At 37.8% G+C, this 15,937-nt stretch overlaps 1 protein-coding gene across 1 annotated transcript; it reads right to left on the minus strand.

The window, feature by feature from the left end:
- Positions 1-13,056: 13,056 nt before the first annotated feature.
- On the minus strand, positions 13,057-13,389 carry LOC113231998. Its single transcript, XM_026466617.1, has one exon. The coding sequence runs from the start codon at positions 13,305-13,307 to the stop codon at positions 13,131-13,133; it is 177 nt and encodes a 58-aa protein (XP_026322402.1). The 5' UTR covers positions 13,308-13,389; the 3' UTR covers positions 13,057-13,130.
- Positions 13,390-15,937: the final 2,548 nt, after the last annotated feature.

A 15,937-nucleotide genomic window follows, 5' to 3' on the forward strand; every position in this document is an offset into this window, starting at 1 on the left:
TTAACCGGTTCACTTCTAAGGGAACAGCTTGCGTCGACAAGTCCTTGTGATGATGTTTGTGTGACACACGTAATATGAGTTTATAAGCTCACCTGTGACACACGTAACAGTGTATAATATATGTATAGGTCAAACAGGGCGTAACTTTATAACTAGATATAAAGAGCATGTTTCTTCGTTTAGGCATAAGCACCCAGACAGGTCCAATTTCGCTAAACATTGTTAGAAACAAATCATACTTTACCAGATTATCATTAGAAATCTTACATTTTTGCGAAAAAGGACTACGTCTGGGTGTCTAAGAACAGATGGAAATAATTAGGTACAACAACAGGGGTTGTATAATTAATGAATTTTGCATCATCACCTTTTTTACGGGTATTTTCGGGTTTCAACAATAGCAACACTCTGGGGGTAGCAGGGTATAAATACACCAACCGTCCTGAACGAGCTCACTCTTCCGCCGAGGGTCGAGCAGTCAACAACCCCTGGGGGTGCCTCGTGGAGAGGCGAACCACTTGTCGGGTATATTTTTGGTGATGGTTTGAGACTATAGTTGCGCTTGTGTTATTTATTTTATTAATTTTATGCGAAGGGAGGGTTGGATAATTAGCTGCATGAAAAAATATTCAACACAAGCGCGGCTATTTTGCACGATTTAACCTTCACTGGGTTAGCAAATTAATTTACTTCCATTTTTGCCAAAAGTAAATGCCTTTGTTTGTTATCATTACAGCGCCCTCAACATGCACGTTCAAGTTACCCTGGCTGCTGCAGTGTTATCCGTTCGGTACTGATTAGTAGGAGCATTCCTCCGTCTGCATTAGAGACGATGTTGGCGTCTCTTTCACCAAATTCCCTCAAACAGTATGATGTTTATCTAAAGAAATGGTTAATACCATTGTCTTCAAAGTAGGGTCAATTTATACAGTACAACTATTCCAGATATAATTCATTTCTTGCAAAATAATATAGTCACAACGGAGAGCAATACGGGACGCTCAATTCATGTCGTTCTGCCTTGACTTTAAATATTGCACGATAAGTTCTTAAAAATGTTATTTAAAGGCATATTTCGTTCGCGATCTCCGCGACCAAAGTACATGACCAAAGAATGACATGATATTTCCATCGTGCTAAAGTTCCTAGACAAACTATACCCCGATGAATCCTTGTCACTCGAAAACATTTCTAAAAAACTCATTTATTACCCACAGCAACTGCACATGGGGTTCAGACATTCTCGAAAATAAATAAAGACAATATCTTGTAATTTTAAAATTATAAAATTGATAAAAACGTCTAGGGGTCAACTGCCGGTGAAAAAATTTTTTCAAGATGGCCGACTCAAAATGGGGGCCCAAAATAAAAGTGGTCCGATCCGGCTCAAATTTGGCATCCGGCCTTGTATGGGGGTCCGCAATCCGTATATTTGGTCGAAATTTCAATTCCGCCATTTTCCAAGATGGCCGCCATACATGTGAAGTTTCTGCTATTTGGCGTCATTTTCTCCCGGAAGACGGGCGGGTGGGTAAAAATTATGTAGGGGACTTATAGACGGATGGGTTTGGTAAGTATCAGAAGATGCCGTAATCTTCGGCATTGCGTGCTCCGCATCAGGTAAGACCTCAGCTGCCCAGCCAAAGTATGCGTCTTGGCTCAAAGTCTCCAAACAAATGTTCAACCACACCCTGGGCAGTTTCTACGGGGAGTGAAAAAAATTCAAAATTCGAAAAACAAAATGGCCGCCATACAAATTTCGGGGGCCGGTATCTCGGAAACTATTGGAGATAGGTAGATCGTATTTAAACTAATATCGTAGAGGGCGGTAGGAGCTAACAGGCCGTCGAAATTATTTTTTCAAAATGGCCGATTGAAGATGGCGGCCCGACAAAAAGGTGCTCTGATCCGGCCGAAATTTTTTAGCCTTTTATGTTTGGGAGCCTGTAATACCAATTAGCGGTCAAATTCTAGATTCCGCTATTTCCCAATACGGCCGCCATACATTTTCCACAGTATGTTCCGAGGTCTACATCTCGGCGAGTGTTGGAGATAGATGAGAGGCACAAATGTCGTACAGAATAGTACGAGCCAACTGCAGGTAAAAAAAAATTTCAAGGTGTATGACTCAAAATGGCCGCCAGATGTAAAAGTGCTCCGATCCGACTGAAATTCAACATCCGACCATGTATGGAGGTTCATAGTATGTATCTGTCAACGAAATTTGGATTCCGAGATTTTCCAAGATGGCCGCCATACAAGTGTATTTTCGGTCTTTTGACCAGCACATTTCTCCCAGAAGAAACGCGGGTGTGTAAGAATGATGTATGCGAATAATGGTTGAATATCCACTCAAGCGAAGTATATGTCTTAGCCCTAAGGTCTTCAAACAAATGTTGCTCCACACCCTGGGCAGTTTCTACAGAGAGTAACAAAAATTCAAAATTCGCAAAACAAAATGACCGCCACTCCCATTCAAAGTCAAACAAAGATAATTCTCTACTAAAATATTAAGTTTAACTTCCAATTTGTCACCAGATACAACGAAAGCCGTCGCGGGCCGCTTTAGCGGCCCGGCGCAACGCGCGCCTTCTAGTTATTATTATATATCAGTGCGGTGCGGTGCACGCTCGGATTCGGACGTGCTCCACTGCACAATAAGAATTATAATAATTCGCGACCCGCGCGGCAATAGCCGCTGCACGTAATTGACTATGGGTTCTCAGCAACTCATAGCCAACGAACTGTTGGCGTTTATACAACACGCCATAGATACCATGGACGAAGTCAGCATCGTGCAGATCTGCAAGTCAAATTTCAAAGAAGAAGAGATTTGCAGTGGCAAGGCGCTGCTTTTCCGGACGTTTGGCAAAGCCGAGCAGATGCCGTCTCGTCGGAGAGATGGCGGAACGAAGTCTCCAGGACATCATTCCGATGTTCAAGGAGACCGATCCAGACGACGTGCCTGCATTCGTGGCGAAGGAGCTGCATAAGCTGCCCCCTGTCACGTTCGACCACGTCGACGTCACCAGGCTGCTGAAGGACATCACGTCCCTAAAAGCAAGCCTTGCTGAAGTTCAGTGTTAATTGGAGGCCTCAGACAACACCATCAGTGAGTTGCGTGCCCAAGTTGTATTACTTAGAGTTGCGGCTTCGGTAAGTAGGTCACCTGAGGCCTGCAACGTGAACACCTGTCGCGGGGCGCAAAATGCTTCTTTCAGCAGTTTTGAGTCGGCTCACATGCATGTGTCACCGACCTCTGGCGCTGTTGCCGCGCGCGTTTCCCCGCACCCCGCCCCGCCGGAGACGACCCCTCCACGTGGTTACGCAGCTGTTGCCGCTGCCCGACCTAGTACTCCACAACCACAACCCAGGCAACCAATGAAGGGAAAACCGAAAAAGAAACTCGTATCTGGAGCTGCGTCATCAGTACCACCGAGACAAGTTGATCAGTGCGACGAGGACGGCTTTCGGAAGGTGGAAAAGAAAAAGAAGAACACCAGCCGAAACCTTAGTGGCACCGCCCTGACTGGCCCGAATCATTTATTGCGTCCAGCGGTACCGACGACGTTGTTATACGTGTCGCGTCTTCATTACTCCACCAAGTCTGCGGATATTGTGGAGTACATGCGAGTGAAGGCCAACGCAAACCTGAGGGTCGAGTGGTTGGAGTCGCGCCACAATGTGAATTTTAATTCATTTGTGGTGCGAGTACCAACTCAACACCTGTCGACCTTCATGAGAGAAGACTTTTGGCCGAAGAGTGTCATGTACCGGCGTTTCGGAGGACGGCTACCGGAAGCCCACGTTGCGTCACACGTCGAAGTACATACGTGTAAATAAATAGTGTTATATGTATATTATCATGTTATATTGTGTTTATGATTAGTTCGTAAGGTATTTATTTAATATTTCTGTTATTGTTTTATTATATTATTGTTATATTATATGTATGTTAGTTTGTAAGATATGTATCTATGGGCCCTAGTTGCCTGAAATAAATAAATAAATAAATAAAATAAATAAATAAATAAAATATATAAAGCTACAACTTCTTACTCACTGATAGAAATAGAACGCATACTTCCCGATATGGTGGAAAAAAGAAATTTATACCGTTGTACGCAGATAGATTCCAAAGCAAAGAATGAAATATGAGAAGACCTAAATGTGGAAAATATGAAAGAGTGATCAATAGCCTGCAAAAACTATAATATATGGAGGGAATATTTGTGCACTTTTATGAGGTACACCCTGGTCAATTTCCACGGGAAGTAAAAAATGTTAGAAATTCAAATAAATAAGATGGCCGCCATACAAATTTCAAAGTCTCCTATCACGGTAACTATTTGCGATAGGTAGGAGATGCTCAAAGGAATCTCATAGACATTAATAGTGGTCAACTACCTGGGTTAAAAAAAACAAGATGGCGAATTCAAAATGGCGGCTGAAGAAAAACTTGCTTCGATTCGGCAGAAAATTGGTATGCGCAGGTCTTTAGGAGTCCTTAACCATAATTTGGCGTCAAAAGTTTCTTTTCACCATTTTTTAATATGGCTATCACATATTATATAAGTATTATACCTTTTTGAAAACGGCATAACATACGCAATTTTTCAAGGTAGTTATTTGATGTACGATCTAATGTTTTTTTTTCAGGGCAGGTGGCCAAACGCCAACTTATTGTTATTGCTGGTCATTTATTTTACAATCAATTGCGTTTCATTCGTATCTCACATTCGTTTTTAACAAAATAACACTGGTATTATTAAACTTAACTATTTATGATAGAGTAACGATGAAAAAATTATAGTCCAAGAGCTGTCCAAACTAATTACGGAACTTAAGATGTAAAAAAAGGGACAAGTTCGAAAAAAACATTAAATTTGCAATATCTCGAAAACCGTCCAACTTTCACTGGGGTCATGTTAGGTTGGTTCGGTACCTCTTGGATCAACCTACCTCCGGTGTCAGTTTGACCTGTCATTTTTGGGACACCCTGTATATATATTATTATATTATATATATATATATTTTGTAATTTATTAAATGTGGACCTCCTTGGATATATCGAAGAAATAGGAAGAGTTGGGAAACCTAGTGTATTGAAAAAAACGCGGCCAGTGTACATAGAGCTTATCAGTAAAAGAATGACAAAATACATTATCCAAAACTCTCGTTGTTTAAAGAATACCAATTTAGCTGTGTCAAAATTTTTAAATACTTCAGAGCTCCAAACACGTAAACTCTTACGTAAAAATTATTAAGAGCTAGAGAAAACGGATCTCATGCTGTGATACGCAATAATAAATTAATTGTGGATGGAGTTCACGTTCCAATTATCGAAAATAAACGACACTCGCAGTCAAACAAACAAACAAACAACAACAATAAATAAAACAGCTGATAATATACAGTTACATAATGGAAAGAAAAGCGACACATTGAACACATTTCGCTAAAGTGAATGTGCTTAAAATTCTCTTCCAAAATATGCAAAGCACATTTAATAAAAGGCATTTGTTGGAATCGTATTTACAGGAAGATGAGGAACTATGCCACGTAATATGTATATCTGAATCTTGGCTATCAGAAGAAAAACTGGATGTAGTACAGCTACCTGATCACCAATTAATGGCTTCATTCAGTCGGAAACACCGAACGGGCGGAGGAGTATGTATTTTTAGTCATAGGAATTTACAATGTAGAGAAATTATAAACATTTCAGACTTTTCAGTAGAATATGTTATAGAAGTTTGTGGTATCAGTATTTGTAACCGTGATGTGATATTGTTATGTGTATATTGGAATGGGAGACAGACCGAGGTTTTCTATAGTCAAATGGAATCAATTTTACAATATTTAACTAAGACATACACTATAAGTTGTATGACCGAATTCTAAAACGGTCAGTAAATCAAGCTAAACGTTTATATTATGCAGCGCGTATTAAAAACTCAAGTAGAATTGTAAAAAGCGTCTGGAGAACAATTAGGGAAACTACTAACAAAACAGTTATAAAAAGTAAAGAAAACATAATGTTATCTGTAAAAAACCTAAGTATAAGCGACCCCCTGCAAGTAGCAAATACATTCAATAATTTTTTCGCATAAGTGGGAGAAGGGGAATCTAACTCAAGATGTAGGCGACCTATAGTTAATCAAACTGAGAACACCATGTACCTTACCCCCGTCTCACCACAAGAAATAAAAAACATAATCCGTAACCTAAAAAATAAACATAGCTATGGAATTGACGAAATACCCCCAAAATTGATCAAAATGTGTGCTGATGAACTAACTTTGCCGTGCAGGTAGCACGGCTAGTGAATCAATCTTTTCTTGAAGCAACTTTTCCGGGTCAGTTAAAAGTAGCCATTATAAAACCTATACACAAAAAAAGTACTAAATCGGACCCAAATAATTATAGACCAATAGCACTACTACCCACATCGTCTAAGATATTTGAAAAGGCTATGTGCAATCTAATTTATTCTTACTGTGAAAAGTATGAACTGTTCACAGATTCACAAAATGGTTTTAGAAAAAGCAGATCTACAACTTTAGCCGTTTATAAATACATATATACAACAAATATTAAATATTTTGAATAAGCGACAGTACGCGATCGGAATGTTATTAGATATGACGAAAGCCTATGATAAAGTACAATATAATATTCTACTAAGAAAACTGTACCTCTTGTATAGATATTAGGGCAGAAGCATACAAGTGGTTGCAATCTTATTTACAAAAACGAGTTCAGTATGTTGACATAGAATTATTTGACTATAATACATGTCATGTACAATACGTAACGTTAAATCTGACCAGCATTACATGACAAGTTCAATACCGCAGGGCAGCGTGATTGGATGTTTACTTTTTCTAATCTATATCAATGACTTACCTAAATCTATTTCTGAACACTGTGTCATGTTTGCCGACGATGTTTCCCTTTTGACATCATGTGGTACCGGCGACAATGTAAATGCAAAAATTCACCATGTTTTCACTGAGGTCCTAAACTGGATGTCTGACCATAACTTGGATATAAATTTAAATAAAACAAAGATTATGCAATTTCACCCACCGCAAAAAACTCCACTACACTTAGTATATGCATATAATAACACGCCTGTAGAAACAGTACACAGCTTCACTTTGCTGGGTTTAAATATAGACACGCATGTGAATTGGAAATGTCATACACAAAAAATTAAGAAAAAGTTGTCTAGTTTCACGTAAGCATTGAGAGAGATAAAGAAAACGACTGACCTAATGACTACAATGGCCGCTTATTATGCTTACACTTATTCTCACCTAAGTTACGGAATTATCCTTTGAAAGATGCATCCGTATTCTTGGCAATTTCAGTAGCACGGATAGCTGCAGACCGCACTTTAAACAATTTAAAATGTTGACTTTGTGTTCTATATATATTTTAGAAATTTGTAAATTTATTCAACAACACCCTAACTTTTACACTAACACCTGCCTCAACGACACACTTTTAACAATTTAAATGAATACTTTGATGACAAATAAAAATAATAATATTATAATAAATTTGAATAATAAATAAATGTTAATTATATACTATAAACTTATGCTACTGTAATCTAATTAAATTCAAAATTTTTAAGTGACATAATTCTACTCATAATATGACGTATTTCTTTATTATTATATGACATTTTTTTTAAATATTATTATTTGATAAATAACAATTTTAATTAATAATTGAAACCTCGGCCTACCTCTGCTGTTATTGTTATCCCTAATAAAGGGCTCATATGTGTAGCATTATTTTAAATTTAAGACATGTATACCATATGAATGCAATAAATATATTGAGTATTGAGTATTTAGTGGTCAAAATATATCTTTGCAATTTTTAAACATGGCCGCGATTAAAGAGCTATTTCGATTTTGAGGCCGAGGTCCGCGGAGGGCGTAGCCCGAAGCGTCCGTACACCATCAAATGGAGATAATATACGGAGACGTAATAAATTACGAGTACAAGATCTCACAATTGTAAAAGTGTAAAGCATGCTTTCCAATGTAGTGGACATGAGATACTTATTATAGCGTTGTTGTATCTCAACCGTCTCTATGTTAGATTTCATTTTCTTGAAAGCTATACCAAAGAGAAGTATTTTGGGGGAAAAAATGCCAAACTACCGCCGAATTTCCTGTACTATGTAGGTACTATGAATAATTCGAAACCTTCGAAAAATGGACTGCATCTGGTGGGACCCAGGCTGCGCGGCTAAAGTATAACACCTATCAGCAAGGTCGTCAACTAAAAATGGCCGCCATCTTGGTCAGTTTGTACCGGAAGTGAAAAAAAATCGAAATTAGAAAATACAAGATGGCCACCATACAAATTTCAGAGCCTTATAGCTCGGTGAGTGTTGGAGATAGGCGGGCGGTTCTCGACCAAATGTCATAGAAAGCGATGGGGGTCAACTGCCGGTGACAAAATTTCTTCAAGATGGCCGACTCAAAATTGGGGCCCAAAATAAAAGTGCACCGATCCGGCTGAAATTTGGCATACTGCCGTGTATGAGAGTCCACAATAGGAAACTGGGGTCAAAATTTTGATTCCGCCATTTTCCAAGATGGCCGCCACACATGTGAATTTTCTGCCCTTTGGCGTCATTTTTCTCCCAGAAGATGGGCGGGAGGGTAAAAATGATGTATGGGAATTATGGTCGGACGGGTTTGGTGAGTATCAAAATTAACGTCCAGCTTTGCGAGCTTCCTGCCTGGACGCCTTAAAATTCCACCAGCCGTACTCACGTCCGCTACCCCGACAATGTGGTGTCTACCGGGGTGGACTTTGACAATCCTGCCTTTAGGCCACACTCCTCGCGGTAGGTTACCATCGCATATCACGACGACATCGCCGACCTCTAAATTTTTGACGGGTGTATTGTGTCCTCTTCTTGGGTTCAACAGCGGTAAATACTCCCACACCCATCGATTCCAGAAATGATCTGTGAGTCTCACGGCTTTTTTCCAATTGGATCGTCGTACCAGATCGTTGTCCGTGAGATCTAGTGGTCCGTGGAGTGGAGACGATTGGCCCAAGAGGAAGTGATTAGGCGTTAGTGCTGGAGCATCCAGTGGCTCAACAGACACATGCGTCAGCGAACGTGAATTTACTACGCCTTCCGCCTCGAGTAGTACAGGTGTGTACAGGACCTCCTCCCGAAGACCTGCTGGTGATCCCAACACCTTCGTGAGAAATCGTATTGGCGAAATCTCCGAGCTTACTCAACCTCAGGAGTGGTTTTGGATTCCATCCGAGCTTAATGTGGCTGATGATGCCACTCGAATCGTGACAGGTGGTATAGATTCGCTACACGGTAAAAACAGATTACTTAGAAAAAGACAAAATTCTTTTTATGAAGACAAATTTATTAAATCCAACAAAACGATCCTCTCCCTATAGACGCTAGAGAATAATTACTTGATAATAGTAAAAAAACGTCTCAAAAGTGTATTTTTGTTATAAGACAGAAATATTTAATCCAAGAGCAAATTAATTTACTTCAAGTCACAAAGCCACTCTAGATTCAACAAAATATTTATTTGTTATTAGAAATGTCCGATTTTGATTTGAAAAAAAAAAGAATGAAAAATTGAGAAGTACTTAATTATTTGACTGAAGATTTATGTTTTCTAATATCAAAAAGGGTAAATTTATAGGGTTATGGACCCAACAGTATGTCTCACTGGCGTGAAAGCACACCAGTTCAGTGCCAAACCATACTTGAGGACCATTCAATGCCGTATAAATGCTACAGCGGCAGAATGCACTAACTATTCAAAATATATGAGATGACTTTATACTATTGAAGTTAACAAAACGATAGCGCGTTTCAGAGTACAACTAATGCCATCTAGCAGTGGCGTGATGGAACTAATTGCATGTTAAAGTTGTGCTTGTTACAAATGTAGTTTGATTTCATGCCGTAACCAAATTTCTTAAAATATGACTATAAATAACACCCTAACAAACTAGAGATACTACGTATTGTTTCTTTGGATAAATGACTGTTTATGATTTTTATGATTACAAGCACAAGTAAAAGTAAACGTTACCGCGTGCGCCTTCGGCGACATGTCACGACAACATTGACTATGAAAACGCAACGAAATGTTGCTTTAAGAATATACTCTAGAATTTAGAATACTAATCTGGATAGAAAACTACTTCTTTTTTTGTTTAAGAATATATTTTCTTAAAATACACCCAAAAAATTTTGAATTTCATATAAGATTATTTAAATTTGATGTAAGAGGTAAAAATTTCTTGATGTAAGTAATGTCCAATAAAATTGATTAGAAATGAAATAAAATCTTGAAGTGAACGTATTTGTCTCAAAGTTAGAATAAACTTAAGAGTAAAATTATATTAGAAAAAGATAAGCAGTATCTTTGTAATGACAATATTTTATTACTTTTAACAAATATTTTTTCAGAATTAGCAAATATTTTGAGAAATTGCTCTTTCTTATTAGTAGAAATCCTTTTTTTCTGTGTAGGCAGATGGCTACGGGGCCCCGACATCATATTGTCGGGACAAATAGAGTTCCCCGCTGAACCGTGTACTCTAGTCAGTGATCACAATGTCAAAGCTTTTTTAACGTTAGCTCCTTCCAGGCCCTTCAACATTGTACATCCAAAATGTCAGGATTTTGTTTCTTGGTATCGGCTTCTCCGTGCCACAGCTCGAGCCCACCAGTTTTTACGCCTCATTAGAGAAAAAGCTTTTAGTAAACGTCCTCGCGTACGAGGAGGGCCGCGTCCGCTACTCGCCCGAGACGTTAATAATGCTGAATTGCACCTGCTGCGCCAAAGTCAATTGGAGAGTCTAAGCGAGAGCCATTTGGAGCGCTTACCTGTGAAGCTTATTTTAGTTCGAAATTCGTATAATTGCGCGTTTTAATCTTCGATTAAGGCACAATAGCACTATCCTATTCCACTTTAAACTAGATTTCACAAAATAATTTAAAGTCAAAATAAAAACGACACTTTTCCCTCCAAAAGGCCCGGAACGACTCATCATGTCATTTATAATAAATAAGAAAAAAACAAACGCGTTTTTTTCTTATTTCCCTTGGCTTTTTGCGGTAAGCGTTTTAGCCATTTACACAGTGTTTTTATTGTGTATTTATGTTGTTGTTCGTTGTGTATAAAGATTGTTAGGTTATTAAATTATAAACGCTGAAGTCCCTCTGGGCAGAAACGAATTGGATCGATCTATGTTATGTTAGGTTTTTTATACAAACGCGGAAGTCCCTCTGGGCAGAAACGAATTGGATTATTTAGATTAAGTTAGGTTTTTTTTATACAAACGCGGAAGTTCCTCTGGGAAGAAACGAATTGGATCGATTTAGGTTACGTTAGGTTTTTTTTATACAAACGCGGAAGTCCTAAGGGCAGAAACGAATTGGATTATTTAGGTTAAGTTAGGTTTTTTTATACAAACGCGGAAATCCCTCTGGGCAGAAACGAATTGGATTATTTAGGTTCAGTTAGGTTTTTTTTTTATACAAACGCGGAAGTCCCTCTGGGCAGAAAAGAATTGCATTATTTAGGTTAGGTTTTTTTTATACAAACGCGGAAGTCCCTCTGGGCAGAAACGAATTGGATTATTTAGTGGGTTAAGTTAGGTTTTTTTTATATAAATGCGGAAGTCTTTCTGAGAAAAAACGAATTGGATCGATATAGGTAGATATTGGACTCCGTATGTGCACTAAACGTCATAATACTGCCTCTGCCTTCGTGGCCGAACGGTTACCATGCCGGACTGCCACGCAGAGGTCCCAGGTTCGATTCCCGGGCCGGGAAAAATATTTGTATGGCCTACAATTATTTCTCTCGTGAGTTTGGGTGTAATTTGTGGTTGTCTATATGTGTGTCCATGGCACCCGCGACACAGGGTTTCCCTAGTGCGGGGCTATGTTGAGTGTGTGCGTTATGTATTTATAAAAAAAAAACAAAAAAAAGAAAAAAAAAATATATAGGTATAAGATTTTGAGGTTATTTTTCAAATTTTTTTTTCTCGAAAACTATTAAAGTGTTTGAAACTTCGTGGGGGGGTTCCCCTCCCCTACCCCTCATTCCCACATTTTTACCCTTTTTTCCATGCATTTGGTGCGAAAATATATAATTTTGAAGTTAATTTTTCAAATTGTCAAAAATTTACATCTCGAAAACTATCAACGTTCTACCTTTGAAATTTTGCAGAGGGGGTTTCCTCCCCTTCACCCACCAATGACGTCACGTTTACTAAAGTCCTTCCATACACTTTATTGGCCATTTAAAATAAGTGGCAACATGTCAGGAGCATTGTCCACATTTCCATATTATTATTTCCAAAGGTAAACAAAATGGACATAGGTATGCAAACAAGAATGGACCCACACCTCGAGTGAAATTGAGCTATGTATTTAGATAGAACACCAGACGTCTCCTTTACCCGCTCACAAAAGATTCTGTCAATATACCAAGCCAAAACAGAGAAAATAAAAGTCCTTCAGGGTACCAACCCTAAATAAGTAACTTATTAATAGCTAAAAACAACCATGCTGCTTAACTTCATATAATGTAGGTAATTAAACTATTTTTCGGGATTGACGATTTCAATTTTTTCAGATTTATATCCGGAAAAATAGTTTAATTTCCTAAGTGTAACAATCGCGAAAACCTAAGAACTTGGTTCATATAATGTGTTTTTTAAAATATGCTAAGTGGATCCATGTCACATGTACTGAAGCACTGTTATTTAACGATTTCATTACGAAAACTAGAACATGGTTCTCGTTAACTAAAAAGATACATGTTTTCTATTAATTGCTATATAATATAATAGTTTCCCTATATCATTCTCAATGCTACACAAAACTCACGTTGTTTGTCTCAAATAACTTACCTGTTTATTTCTTCACACCGTTTTCACAAAAATCTAATCTCGAAAGTGACATTTTGTGGGTTGGTTCTAGTTTGCATAACTATGTCCAAATGAAACAAGAAAACAAGACTAACACTTACTTATATTCATAAACTATAATAAGAAATTGTACATAACCGAATTGAGAGTTATGTGGATTCAATTCACTTTTCTTCTTCGAGACCCTGGAACTTCCCGTTGTAAAAAGGAATGTTGGTAACAAAAACCTTCCAATCAGTGAAATACAGCAACGTTAAGAATGCCCCGCCTCCAAAGCCGAGAGCGGTTGACGTGAATGCTGCTGCTGTTTCGATATGCTTTCTGCCAATACGACCCAACATTTTGATAATTTCGGTTTTTCACGATTACGTAAAAATAAGTGAAATCTTAAGACAGAAAGACGAACGAGTACAGATCGAAACCGAACCGAACGAAATCTCAACATCCATTCGTTCATTTTTATGGCAACAACTATTACGTTCAAAATATTTTTGAAGCATTGCTTTGAGGGATGCTAAAAAAGCCACAAAAAAGCATAGAAGTATTTAGCATACAAAGATATCGCACGGATTTATATGTATATATATATATACATCACATTACATCATAAACACATTACAAATTTACACCTTATTGGGTTAAGGTTTATTTTAAGTAAAAGTAAAAAACCGAGGCACGTCACATAGATCGAAGTAGTGGTCTATCCTTGTCTAACAAGTTGCCAATGCTAAATAAAATCATCGTAGGTAGTGTCTAGTCTATTAACTTTTTTAAATTTTGGTTAAATAAAGTTAGCTTACAGATAATATGCTTTTACTGCAATAATACAAAAAAAAAATCACACAATGAGACCTTCTATTACGAAGTAGCATATCAAAAAAGTATACCAATTTGTATTATGAAATAATATTAGTAGTTTTGGTCATCCATAAGCGGCCATATTTACTGTAAAAATTAAAAAAATAAAAACAATATAGCTGGTTGAAACATGAAACAACCTTAGAGAATGGATATTCTAAGGAATGAACACCCTATTAGAAAGAGACGCATTACTACTTTGAAGCCTCTCATTCGGCTCGTTTTATTAACTTAGTGCGGTCCAGTTTAATATACAAGTCCGTGGGGTATCGTTGTTTGATGACAGACTTTTTGAATGCATGAATACTATAATTGATGTGCCTAATTAATTCTTTTATAAGGCACATCAATTACAGTTTCTTCTTTATTTGACATTCGATGTTCCATAGGACTTAAAGTTCCTCTGCAATCTGTCATTCCAAATTTCTTTATTACCTTCTCTATCAATTTTGTTTAACTGATTTTCAGTTTTTCACCTTCTCTTTTTATTTCCATGCCTAAGTACTCTCTTACTTCCTCTTGAAAGTTCTGTTTAAATATGTTTTCTTCGTTCTGTTCATTGACTTTTTCCACGTGTATGTAGTCATTTTCATCAAAATGTACATCCCTCCATACAAATAATTTATTTGTTTTAGGTTCCCATAAGCGATATCCATTAGGTGAATATCCAACCATTAATAACAATAATAACGCACACACTCAACATAGTTGTGTCAGGCTACATTATTTGTCACTTATACTTTTGGTGTGAGAGTTCTCCTCTTCTTACGCAAATGATAGAGTGTAAGGTTCGTCGAGATGAATTAACCTTTCGCTACTGTAGTTACGTTTTGGGGAAGGATTAACTGAATTTAAACACTTTTTCCAATTAAGACAAAAACTGTATTTATATAAAGAACTTATACGACAACGGTCCAACAGACTGGAAGGTGTCGATCGATATAAAGAACTTATGTGGCAACGGTTACAGTTACCGGATGTTACCAATCGAATGGTCTGGGAGTCGCAGCTCCAGTCTTTATATACTAAGGGATCGAACGATGGAATAATGCGCTGGTTACTTTGTAAAGCAGTTCTCGGTTTTTCGATAACAAGTCGTAAAAAATTTAAATATAAATTATAACCTTAATGAGTCGTGGTGTGATTTTACTGCCTGTGTAATTCTAAGTAATTTCACAGGCGTGATTTTTGTAGCATTCCAAAGCTTTTATGCTTCATGTTAATTATTGCACCATCTTTCAACATCTCGGATTTTAGGGTACCGTCATCATATAACTACATAGCCCCGCACTAGGGAAACTCTGTGTCGCGGGTGCCATGGACACACACATTAATAACCACAAATTACACCCAAACTCACGAGAGAAATAAATGTAGGCCATACAAATATTTCTCTCGGCCCGGGAATCGAACCAGGGACCTCTGCGTGGCAGTCCGGCATGGTAATCGTTCGGCCACGGAGGCACGAAGGCATTCGCATGTCTTTAGCTCTTGGTTCGAGTTTGTCTCCTCTGGGCATGGTAACAACACACGTTTCGCTTCCAAATACTAGTAGTCTTGATAGGTTTGTTCTACCTGTTTCTAAGTCGATAGCCGTAGACGAGTATCTATTTGACTGATAGGTCGCGCACGCAATAGCTTCTCCCCATAAATGCTTGGGAAAACTAGTCTCTAGCCGCTCACGCGATGCGCTCCTCCTACCGTAAAATGGCGGCCATTTGGTTTCGCAAATTGGAAAAGCATTCAGTTTAAATACAAGTTTTAATAAATAAAAATTATTATTCTGCATTGCTAAATAAAAACCCTCCGTATTACCAACAAAAACATCTCAAATAAAATGCAATAATACACCGCAAATCCTGCACTTAAAAAGCACTAATTAAATTTTTGGTGTACTTGGATAAATATAATAATATTCTGTTTGAGTGGTTCTAACGTTTACCATGAAATTACTCCTTAAAATATAGTTATAACGATACTTATATCTTTTCAATAAATAAACACCGAAATCACCAGCCCAAACAATACCACACTCGATTGTCGTGACATATTTTTGAAGTTGTTTATTTTTTTAAATGACAGACCCAGGCATTAAAAACTTTATGGTTTCGTA

This window comes from Hyposmocoma kahamanoa, unplaced genomic scaffold (assembly GCF_003589595.1).
Source record: "Hyposmocoma kahamanoa isolate Upper Pololo Valley unplaced genomic scaffold, ASM358959v1 66, whole genome shotgun sequence".
NCBI lineage: Eukaryota > Metazoa > Arthropoda > Insecta > Lepidoptera > Cosmopterigidae > Hyposmocoma > Hyposmocoma kahamanoa.

Bases quoted from the DNA above. Each gene is read 5' to 3' on its own strand.
- LOC113231998 (XM_026466617.1), bottom strand. From the start codon at position 13,307: ATGTTGGGTCGTATTGGCAGAAAGCATATCGAAACAGCAGCAGCATTC.